Genomic DNA, 12,327 nt, shown 5'->3' on the forward strand with positions numbered 1-12,327 from the left:
CATGACTTATTTTTAGAGTCAGAGTGATTCATATAATTAATCATATAAGGTATTTTATATCGTGAATTAGAGATCTGAAGCTAGTCTCAAAATTCTTAGTGTCACCTAAGAATACTAGAGTAAACTTCTGTGGTTTGTCCTTTAATTCCTCAGTTTGTGTCTTTCTTCCTTTCCTTCCTTTTCCCTTTCCTTGTTCTGCTAGCACCAGGGTTTGAACTCAGGGCCTCACATCTCACTTGACTTTTTCATTTGTGGCTGGCACACTACCACTTGAACCACACCTCTGATCTTTAGCTTCTTAATCTATTGAGAGAGAGAAAAAAAAGACAAAGAGAGAGAGAGAGAGAGAGAGAGAGAGAGAGAGAGAAAGGATGAAACTAGGTACTGATGGCTCATGCCTGAAATCCTAGCTATTCAAGAGGCTGATATCTGAGGGTTGAGGTTCAATGCCAGTCTGAATACTAAAAACTGTGGTACTTTCTTCCCTAGTTAACTAGCAAATAGCCAAAATGGAAGTATGGCTTAAGTGACAAAGTGCCAACTGTAAATGGAAAGAAAAAAACAAGTTGAGAAGTATCTAGAAACGCCAGTACCAAAGCACATGCGCACACACGTGTACACACACACACACACACACACACACACACACACACACGCACACACACACGCACCCACAGTAAGAAATTACCATCAAAGTTCTCATAACTTAGTCATACAAAGTCTGTTGTGCTAACTGCATCTTCTAAGAATACTTTTATCTGGATCTTCCATCCATGGAGTCAGCCTCACTTGTAAACAGTATCCCAGAGCCTCATGGAAATCATTTTTATTTCTACAAAAAGATTCATGAGAATATTAAAATACTTTGCAATTGCCCTATTTTTCCTCCAGGGCTATATTCCATATTTAGTTTTATTTAAGAGTTAAAAAGCATTAAGTAAGTTATGGCTAGGCAGACTTAGGTAATTAAAACATTTTTGGAATGTCATAATGTGCAATTGACTGCTTAGGGTTTTTTTTTTGTGTGTGTTAATTGGAACTTTAAAAATTGAAGTAAGTAGCTGTGTGTCAAACCTGATTATTCCCTACAGACATGAAGAGAAGGTTATTTTAAGGGACTCTTAAGTACATTCTGGTTACGCAAATTCAGACTCAGAGGTTATCTTGGGGTCTGTTTGACAGCAGCTGCTGTGTTGAAGACACAGCTCGTTAGTAGGAGAATGTCATCTTCTACAAATGGGTATTGCATTGAACTCTGATGAAGGGCTCTAGGATGGGAAAAAGCAGGGGAAGTGCAGTGCTTCAAACTCCGGGTCCTTCCACGCTCTGCTATTAGCTCTGTGGCTTACCTTGTTTGACCTTGTATCTGACCTTGATTTCATCATTCTCAAGTGGTGGCAATGATAGTCTACTTTGCAGCGTATTTTGTGGAATATAACTGAACATATAGCCTGGCACATAGTTAAGTGTTGTGTCTACTTAAGTGGAAGACTCAGCCATAGGAATCAAACTCCAGTTGTAAGAGAAAGAATGGTCAGTGAGGGTTAGGGTAGTTGGAGAGGAGTTGATAAAGGAAGTGTTAAAGTGATAAAGGAAGTTTTTGAGATGCTAAATCTTAGAGGTATGTCATTTGAGTGGGCAGAGAGGAGGCAAATAATCACAAAGCATTGGAGGATGTAAGTTAGATTAAACTCTACTTCCTGTGAGAATTTGGAGAGCTCTGTGTCACATATATTTTTAAATTGACATCTAGCTTTTCTGTATGCAGTTAAATAATTGCAAAGGCTGTTATTTTGGTATTGCAAATAGTGACATTTAAAAATAATCATATCCATAGAGAGAAATTTGATACCAAATCATTCATTTAAAAAGCCTGTACTAGCTTTTCTTCAATAGTCAGGAGTATGGACTTTGTTATTTTTCTCCTGAACTCATATTTTTATTCCCTTTTCCCCACAGAGTTTTGTCATAACTTAATATTTTCATGCTTAAGAGGGCTGGTCAACCTTTTATTACGTCTTTGGAACAATATACACACACACTAACACACACATATACATACTCTAAGGTTTCAAAAACTTATCCCAAAGCTCTAAATGTTAACTTTTTCTGGATTGAATTATAAGCATTATTATTGATACTACAGAAATAGTCAAAATAAAACAAATACATATGTTACCATTTCATGCACTTAAAGAATTGCACATCTTTATTCAGAGTAACTGAGCACTGAGGAAAACTAGTGCAGACCAACCATGTGGTTTTATTCCCCGATTCTTCCTGCCTGTGTGTGAGACCGGCCCAACCTTGGATCATGGGGAAAATACCAAGAAATCATTGGTGTTTTGAGCTCTTTCATTTACTTCCTAAGGAAGTTATTTAGTTAGATCTTACTATTACCTATGCTGACTATTTGAGATTAAAACTACTTGATTAAATGCTGTGTTACCTCTGAAACAGAGCTTCCATGATTCACTTTTGAAGCATATAAACTAAAATCAGAATGACAAACTAAAATCAGAATGACAGAGGAGCTTAGCATGGCCCCTGAACCAGGATGACATAAAGGTTCTTGAAACAGTTCTTATCTTCATATATGAAGGGGGGTGGGGGGAGGAACAGAGCTTAAAAAAAAAACACCCACAAAAAAAATTAGCTTCTCAGTTTTCTCATGTATCTTTCAGTTCTTAAATCTTCCAGTTGCCATACTTAGTTGGTCTATTCTTTGCCCCAAATTGTAATTCATATAATCAAAATGTGTTTACTTTAACACAGTTAGGAGTATTCATTCAATGAAGAGTTTAAAGTATGTAAAGTAGTACTTAACCCATAAGTGATCAATACATGGTAGTTAATCTAGTCATTCATCTAGTTCCTAGACTTTTTTACTCAGAAAACAAAAGTGATGCATCATTTTTGTAAGTCTGAGTGTTGGAATGGAATTTAGTAAAATCTGTATTCAGAAATAATCAATGTGACCATTTACAGAGGATAAATTTCATCTGATAATGAATGATGAGTTGAGAAAGTCAACATAGATTAAAAGGTCATCCAATTGTAGGAATTATTACCATTAATATTTATACACTTTCACATATGAGTACATTTTTAAATGTATAATGATGATAATATTTGCTTTTTTACAAACATTTCCACGTTTGCTTACTCAGTTCATCCTTGTGAAAATTGTTTTAAGTGTACATGCTGAATAGTGTGTGTTAAACATAAATATCAACTCCAAGATTAGTTGGATAATGTTTACAAAGACAATGTCACAAAAGTAAATATATAATACAAAAGTATTTTTATTTTTTTTGTGAATTAAATACAAACCAGAATGCTCCCAATATTGGAAAAGTAAGTATACTAAATCAGAAGCCCTTGTTTTCGTGACAGCTATTATTGTCCTATTTCCGCTTCCTTGTCTGACCCTGTCTGCTCAGATGGAGGGAAAGGGTACCATTTTGACAGAGAAAGCCCGTATTTTAGGATACTCACCATAAACAGAACCTTGACTCTTAGGTGGGTTATTTTCATTTGATAGCCACATTAAATTTCACTAATACTTTTATTTCAAGACTTAATTTTTTAGGGTTCTTTACACCCCATTTTTATTAGCATAAATTAGTTGGACAAAGGATTTTATTGTGACACTTCCCTACATTGAATGCAGTTAAACCCATCCTCTCTTTTCAGAACAATGTTTGGGATGTTTTATCATTCTGTTTTCTTATATGTATATATCCTCTATTTCTTTCATGCTTTTTCCTTTTACTCTCCCCCACCTCCACCCCTCCACTTTTCCAACTGGTACTCACCCACAAACAGAACCTGTATGACCTTCCTGTTTTTTGTTTGTAAGTTCCAGATTCTGCACAGGAGAGAAAGCATGGTATTTTACTTTCTCCATCTGGCTAATTTCACTTCATATAATGATTTCTTGTTCCACTCATTTTCTTGAAAATGCTGTGATTGTATTCTTTATGGTTGAATAATACTATAAAAAGAGGGGAGAAAGAGAAATAGTGTGAGAGAAAGCATTATATTTCCTTTCTATTTATCAGTTAAGGAACATCTATGCTGATTCCATATTTTGGTTATTGTAAATAGTGCTATGATAAACATGGTAGACAGGTGTCTTGACTATATATTGACTTTGGATATATACCCAGGAATTGGAGAACAGGATCACAGGATTTGTGGTAATTCTACCTAGTTTTTTTAGGACCCTCTACCTTGATTACCATAGTAGATATACATTCATCTACATTCCCACCAACAGTATATGAGAATTTTATGTTCAAGTCAACTACTTACATTCTTGATGAAAACCATTCTAACTGGGTGAGATGAGATCTTGATGGGATTTTGATTTGCATTTCCTTTATGTAAAGATGTCAAACATTTCAACTATCCCTGAACCCTTTGTACTTATTTTAAAATTTGTTCAGTTTCACTATCAGTTGATTTATTCTTTTGGTGTTTAATTTTTGGAACTCATTATATTGTCTGAGTATTAATTCTTTATCTGACGGCCAACTGAAAAATTCTTCTCCTACTTTCTGAGTATTGGGGTCTTAGTCAAAAACTCACTTTTCATTTCCCTAGACAGGCAATTTTATTGGGCTGTTTAGGACCACTGAGAAGAACTTGGATTTTTTCTGGAAAATAAGCAAAGCTCTCTTGCTTTTTCTCCTTGGTTGTTTCCTTTCACTGACTGGTTGGCTGAGAGGAGAATGCTGACCTTTTTGTGAAGAGTATATTCTTCAGAAAGAGATACTTTGAATTTCAAAAATGCTGAGATGATCTAGAAAAGTGAAGTAGGATAGGCTGAGTCTGAGATTGTCAGACTTAGGCTGTTTCAGATAGACTGTACAAAGGTCCATTTGACAAGGGGAAGAGTGTCAGACTTAGGCTGTTTCAGATAGACTGTACAAAGGTCCATTTGACAAGGGGAAGAGTGTAAGTAGTGGAGTGGAAATGATGCAGAAGGTTCAGGAAAGGTTTTGTTGCTCAGAGCTATGGCCCTAGGCTCTCCATGTACATTCTTTAGAATCTTTACACTTTACCCAGATGTTCCCTCTACTCATCTGTCAGACATGGGAATGATAAGGATGGCCTCTAGGTTTTCTGTTTTGGCTCTCTTGGTCCCATCCATCCTGTGGATAAACTGAAAAGACAAGGATCATTTGGAGAGTGACTGCAAAGCTGACAGGTGGAAGATGCTATGATACAACTTCTTAAGATTGACCTACATGGTTTCATTTCTACCTGATAGCTAATAAAAGTCTTCAAAAGTGTTTAAAATTAGTTTTATAAATAAAAATTTTAGTATATGTGTATACTTTTTTTCCCCCAAACTCTACATATTATAGACATGCAGTGAAGACTCTCTAGAATCTGTATCTGTCCCCATATACTCCTCAGGAAAAACAACACTGTGTGTGCACACATACATGCACATAGGCACCCTGTATCTGTAGAGTATTATTTTGTGTTTGTGTCTGTTCTCAGCATAGTTTATCAGGTTTTGTCAGGACACACAACTACCTCATTCTTCCATTGCATTGTTATCCCTCACTTCTCAATTCATTTCCTGTTGATGGACATCTGGCAGGTTTTCCTGTGCTTGATTCTTAGCAACAGGAAGCAGCAGACACGCTGATGCATGCTTCCTGTGCTCACAACTGGGATCAACTCAGCTAGATTCAGGGGGAGGATGTACTATGTAATAGAGCACATGTCTTTACTTTTTTTTTCCCTTAGCTTCTAATGTGAGCATGTCATTTATAACTAAAGTTTTTGGTTGTTCTGAAGAGGTTTTTGGTGCAGGCAAACTGTGTCCCTTAATTCAATTTTACTCAATCGAGTAGTTCTGTCAGTATCTGTGTGTCTCTCTCCTCTCTGTCTTCTTTCTCTTCTAATCCCATTACCCCCCTAAACTCTATAGATCAGTGTTACTGCAGGGCTTCTCCCAGACCTTGATTTCAAGGTAAACTCAACTTTCTTCAGTTGTTGGTCTGCCGATTAGGTATGGTGTTGTTTGAAAGGCTTAGCCCTGGTGCTGCCAGCCTTCTGACAATGTCACAACTGAATGAGTTATTATATATACTATGCAATGAGCATCTGATACACAGTCAGTATTAGTGACTGTTAGTCATAGCTGTCATCCTTTTACAAGCTGACATTTATGCTTTACCTGCTTCATGCTGGGAGCTCAATAAGATATAATTCCCCATCCCTGAGCTTACATTCCAACCCTCATCTGTTCACAATTAAAACCCCTTTCTCTTCATTTTCCCTGATGCTTAAACTTTATCCTCTCATATCATCTAACTTCTGTGTGATGAAGAACAGGTGTTTATATCTTAGCTGCTTCTGTTTAACAGTGATTAATCATTTAAAACCATGTACCCAAGATGCTAAGAACTGTAACATAAAGATGGTGTGTGGGATGGACTGTGTCTATGAGAAGCTAACAGACTTAGGGTGAAAAAATACTCCCTATTACAGGGGTGAGAGTGGAATCTGCAGTATGTTCAGAGCAGCTTGCTCAGGAGTAGCATCTGAAAAACTTTTCTTTTTACAAAATTTCACTTGTAAATTGTCTCTATTTGACCTTGCATTGCTTGTATCATATAAATACTGTCCTTTCTCTCTGTTTCAAGAGGGAAGGTATTAGAAACAAGAGGCCACTTCTTTCTCATTGTTGAATTCTGATCACAGCTCCACCATCTTTTGGGGGTTTCTAATCATGTAGATCATTTTCCTTCCCAGAACTACAGAAAATCTGGAAAGATTTTGAAAGCCTTGGCTACCCAGGCCCGGGAAGTAACATTTTCAGAGAGTACTTTCCTCTCTCTCCTGTACTACAGCAATCCAGGAGACCACTGGGCCCCATGGTATCTAGCTGGCTTCTGAGACAAAGGCACACTTTAGGGAATTCTAGTCATGGAAATGACAAGGTTGGCAATTGTTTATCACACACAAACTGTTCTTAAATATAAATGCTTTCTCTTTGGGAACTCCTTTTATTGCAATGGTAGGTTTTAATTTGGTTTGTAGTAGTATAACATTGATCTTATTTTAAAACTCCAAATTAATGTCTTGCCAAATTGTGAATGGCCATGAGCTGCTTTAAAAGAGCTTGAGGTCTTGTCACAACATGATCTGAGGATGATATTAAGTTTGAGGAAGATGACTTTCTCAGTAGAAATAATTTATCATTGCTGGGGGGGGAATGTGAAATCATTTATTTTTTCTTGAGGCTGTTCTTTGTAAATATTTTCTGGAGAGACATGAATTGAAATTAATGATACTCCCTCTTGCTAAGATTTCATGTGTTCTGTTAACCTTGAGAGGATATCCAATCTAGAGAGAAGAAAACATAAAAGACTACCAACAATCCTCTAAATGCTTCCAAGAAGAGTTAACATCCTGTCATCACTTATGCTCTTTAGTGCTACATGAATATTATCATTTGCTTTTTGTTTGGGGGTTTTGATTGTTTGTATGTGTTGGGAATTTATCCCCAGGTCTTGCATACACAAAGCTGTACCAATGAGCTACAATCTCACCCCCTACATTTTGTGTTATGAATATCTTAAGTTCATTTACAGATGTTCAGCTATTAAAATTCTATATGCATTTCACTTTTGCTTTAATGGAAGCACATTAAAATAAAATTTGCCTTTAAAACAATTTATATTCTAGTTCATAGCAGATTATGTTGTACTATCTGATTTATGTGATTTTTTTTAAAACTTCCCAATAGTGGTTGGGATATTTGGGGTATATCTGCCTTTACAAATTCCTCTGATAACTCTCAGAAGGAAACATATGCATATATTTAACAAGCAACTTAATAGTTCAGAGTGGCCATAGAAGTGGCCATAAAAGGCCATCCCCTTTTGAGGCTCATTGTACTCATAAAATATTTACAAATATAACAAGAAATTGAAGTTATCTCCAATTAAGGTGGTTTAGTTAGAAGAGCACTATGTACTAGGAAAAAAATTTATGAACATTTTGCTGATGCTATAAATGTATACCGTGTCTCATTTAGTATTCTTTATCTCTGTATTATTATTTATATTTTTATATTTTCCAGTGTGTCTTTCACAGAATCCATGAGCGTGGACTGTATAAGTTTTCTCTGTTAATTCTTTTCCTCAAATCTCACAGATAAAAAATTTCTTTGAACATTTGTCACTTTCTCTAAGCTGTAGGGATTGCTTTTGACTCCTAGGAATGGGAATCATGCTCACCATCCCTATGCAGACTTCATTAGTTTAAAGAATTTGTGTTTGTAAGAGTAACAGTAACAGTGTGTGGAAAGGAGGGAAAAGAGGGTAAAGGAAGTAAAACTGTAGGTAAGTTTCCAGAGTTCTTGTAACTTCAAGAGCATTAGCTTTATGAAATAGGATAGAGCAGTGTCTCTTCTTTTGACCTCTTTCCTGATTGTTCTCTTTTGAAGATCCTGTAACATCTCTTACATATACTCCATCTGACTGAGTGTGTTGGGGTTTTTCATAATACCTCTCTTCATCTGAAATTGACCCAAGGTTTTGTTGAAGACCTGATGAGACAGTTAAGGTAGAATGACAGATAGATACTAGTAAACACTTAAGATGTATCAGAAAGAAAAAAAAAAGTTTGCTAAGTCTAGGCCTTTTTTCACTTGTACTTTGCCTTATATAGCAAAAAGTAGAATGGATTACTCCATAACTCAAGCTTCTAAGAGATACCAAACTCAGCTGAGATTGATTTCACTTCTGGGGAGCTCTCTAGATTGTAGTCTACTAGAACCAATATGTTAAGATGGGATTCAGCTATAAATCATCGGATCTCCTGTCTTTTTTTTTAGAAGTAGATTGTGGGTAACAGCACATGTCTCTTAAATCAATAGAGTATAAATTTCAGTGGATCTTAATGTGTAGTGTAGCAAGAAAGGGTGGTGGGTGGGTGGGTTTCAGTGCCACTGTCAGGGAGTAGTAGGTATAGGTGAGAAGGGGAACTAATCCTGTAGAAGAGAGCTGGCCTCTTCTCACTTAATGGCCTTCTTCCTCTCAGGACTCACTGGAGAGCCAGTGGCATGTTACATGTCATCTACATCCATTGAATTAATTTATACCCCTGCAAAAATGCTACCAACATTCTAATATTAAGATAGAAGAAAGATAAATTTTAGCACTTTTGTATATGAGATTATAAAGATAAGAAGCAGAAAACAAGGAAATGTATATTAATTTGGAAGGAGTTCTCTTTACATTTAGGAAAATTGTGGCAGTAATTACTTTTTACTAACGTATACTTTTTTTTTAATTTTAGGAATAGAAGGACAGTCTGTGGAAGTTTCCAATATTGTAGACATCCGAGATGTACATAACCGTGAGATTGTGATGAGAATTTCTTCTAAAATAAACAACCAAAACAGATTTTATACTGACCTAAATGGATACCAGGTAATTTTCTTTAAAATAATTGAGCATTGGTGGCTCATGACTGTAATCCTAGCTACTCAGGAGGCTGAGATGTAAGGATTGCAGTTCAAAGACAATTCAGGCAGAAAAGTCTGTGAGACTCTTTATCTCCAACTAAAAAAAAAAAAAAAAGCAGAAATAACACTGTGGTTCAAAGAGATAGTGGTAGTGGTAGTGTTACTAGCCTTGAGCAAAAAGAGCTCAGAGACAGCACCCAGGTCCCCAAGTTCAAGCTCTGCAACCAGCACAAAATAAGTAAAATGAGAAAGGATTGGTTGAATTAGTGAATAAAGTGAATTATTATAACATAATAAGTCAGTTGATTTTAGATCCTTTGAAAAAATATGCCTAATGTTGCAAATTATTTCTAAACTAAGGTAAATTTTAACAGACACAGGTTCTATATTCAATCAGGTTTCCTAAGTTAGAAAAAATATTGTAGGAATATTTCTTGTAGAATTTTTTTTTCATAAAGGGAAATTTGTTGACTTTATTGTATAATTATTTTATGCTAATATATTGTTTTACTTTTATATAATACTATGTTCTATTATTTATATAATATACTAGAAAGGAAACATGATCAGGGTATTGACAGATACCTTTTCCTCATGAGGAATTAGTCTGTGTATATTTTATTTATTCCTTATATATTAGTAAATGTATGATCTAATAATGAACTCTTAAATTTTATGAAAATTTTAATTTTATACAATTTTTCCTCTCTTTATCAATACATTTATACATACATATATGTATACATAGAGAAACAGGTCTGTCTAGAAATATGAGCAGGTATATACTTAATCAAATTTTTCATTAATTTTAAATAGTAAGAAAATTCTCATATAAGTTTTTGAGATCATTATCTATCAAAATGTAATAGTACTAATTCTATTGTTAACTCAATCTCTGTGTTTTGAATTGTATGTGCATGGGCAATGTGTCTTTGAAATAATAGTATTTTTTTAAAGGAGCAGTTTTTTATACATTAGCATTTAGGAAATTCCTGGCTATGAATAGAAATAATTATATAACATATGCTTTCTTTTTTGTCTGTTTTCAAGTGGCTATAAGTGGAAAGAGTGTGATAGTTTTTTTTTTCCTGTGATTTCCTCTAAAAGTTTAAATTTAAACCTATTCCAAAGTACAGGAAATTGCTACATACATTCCAATTAACATGTTAATTCTATTATAGCCATTTGATTTTCAAATGAAATCCTGACTTTATGGTGATTCATTTTCATGTGTACAAAATAAAATCCTTTCTTAACATCTCTCAGAAGCAATTATTTGTATGTGTGGGTGTATACATGAATGAGAAAAAAGTAAAAATGAGTGACTGAAAAATGTTAGTTTTCTTTTTAAGGATCAAATATTTTAATAAAAGGGAAAATACATTTTTGAGTCCATAATCTATTTTTAAACCATGTTATTTTAGCTTTGAAATTAGAAATACTTGGGTGAAAGTAGATATCTAGACCCATAGGTGGGGACTGGGAAGCAACAATATAGTTATGGCAGAGTTAAATATCTAATATTTAAGGATATGAATTAAGAGATATGGGAAGGTCAGAATTAGGAGAAATCGAAAATTTTTTCAGTGTTCCCCTCCCCTCTCATCTTTGCTCTTTCCTCCTTTCCTTCCTTCCACAATTTACAGTTGTTTCTTTACCCACATATTAATTTCATAGGGCTAGCATACCATACAAGTCACACAAACTGGGTAGCTTAAAACAAGAGAACTTTATTCTTTCACAGTTCAGGAGACCAGATAGCTGAATTTAAGGGCTCCACAGGGCCTGTTCTCTACAGTCAGTTAAAAAAAAAAAAAAAAGTGTCCTTCCTTTTCCTTCCTACTTCTGGCATTTGCTGACACCCCCTGGCATTCCTGTAGACATATCACTCAAGTTTCTTTCTCTGGGGTCACTTGATGGCCCTGTCTGTGACTCTATCTTTCCTTCAATGTCTAGATTTCCCTCTTACAAGAATGCCAGGCATAGGATTAGTGGAAAACTTAAGTAGTTGAAGTGGAATATTTTAACATAAAGTCTTATTCACAGGTTATAAGAACATGAATGAGGGGAGGGAACATAACAACCAATAACTTGAATGACAGTGCAGGGCTTCTGGGAGTATTAGAGATTAGATCTATGAGGCATTCCTCAGTATCTATTAATGAGCAATCAGTACACATGAACTATTACAATGACTATACTTCTCCTCATTCTGACTTTCATCTTAAACTTTTGAAAGTGTAAATGAGGAGGTGACATTTTTAAGTGGTATGAAGATTCGCTGGCAAAAGTCTTTTGAGGCTAAAATTTAAGTCATTGTGACTTGGACTAACTGAGCTACTGACAGTCTTTTAAAATATAAAATTTCATGCATGAGAAACTAGAATTTAGACCTATCTAGATTGAAACTAAACAAGAAGAGTAAACATTGAGTGATTTTTAAATATAAATGCATTTGATTATAATGTGTAATATATTACAGGATTTGGTGGGAGATCTGTGATATTTATTAAAATGGATTCAAAAATAATAAGAGATATTTCTTGAAAGGGGATACAGAGCTATTATGCTTAGCATTCATTACAAAAGCAGTATGTTAGATTTGGATGAGAAATGAATACTTAATACCTTTATAATTTGTTTTATGCAAATATGGGAGAGCCAGAAGACTTTTGTTAGGCATTTTTATTCTGAATTTAAATAGAAATGCCTATTTTTAAAATTTGGACAAGTTCTTGCATTCCTACTCAAAAATTGTTTTCTAAGATCCACATGGTTTCCTTCATACTGTTTTAAAGAAGAGTTTAATTTTTAAATGATTTCTTTGC

The 12,327-nt window shown here is 34.8% G+C and overlaps 1 protein-coding gene and 1 non-coding gene across 3 annotated transcripts in view; both read left to right on the top strand.

The window, feature by feature from the left end:
- Man2a1 (mannosidase alpha class 2A member 1) overlaps positions 1-12,327 on the top strand; it is a 168,479-nt gene that overhangs the window by 120,843 nt on the left and 35,309 nt on the right. For both annotated transcript variants that reach the window (XM_042691919.1, XM_042691918.1), the window contains exon 17: positions 9,331-9,464. In XM_042691919.1, the coding sequence (XP_042547853.1) occupies positions 9,331-9,464 (134 nt within the window). The remainder of the gene's footprint in view (positions 1-9,330; positions 9,465-12,327) is intronic.
- LOC122118286 lies at positions 2,485-2,592 on the top strand. The gene has a single exon (XR_006149320.1). It is a non-coding gene; the product is annotated as a U6 spliceosomal RNA (small nuclear RNA).

Source organism: Dipodomys spectabilis, unplaced genomic scaffold, assembly GCF_019054845.1.
Source record: "Dipodomys spectabilis isolate Male_0828 unplaced genomic scaffold, ASM1905484v1 ptg000147l, whole genome shotgun sequence".
Classification (NCBI taxonomy): domain Eukaryota; kingdom Metazoa; phylum Chordata; class Mammalia; order Rodentia; family Heteromyidae; genus Dipodomys; species Dipodomys spectabilis.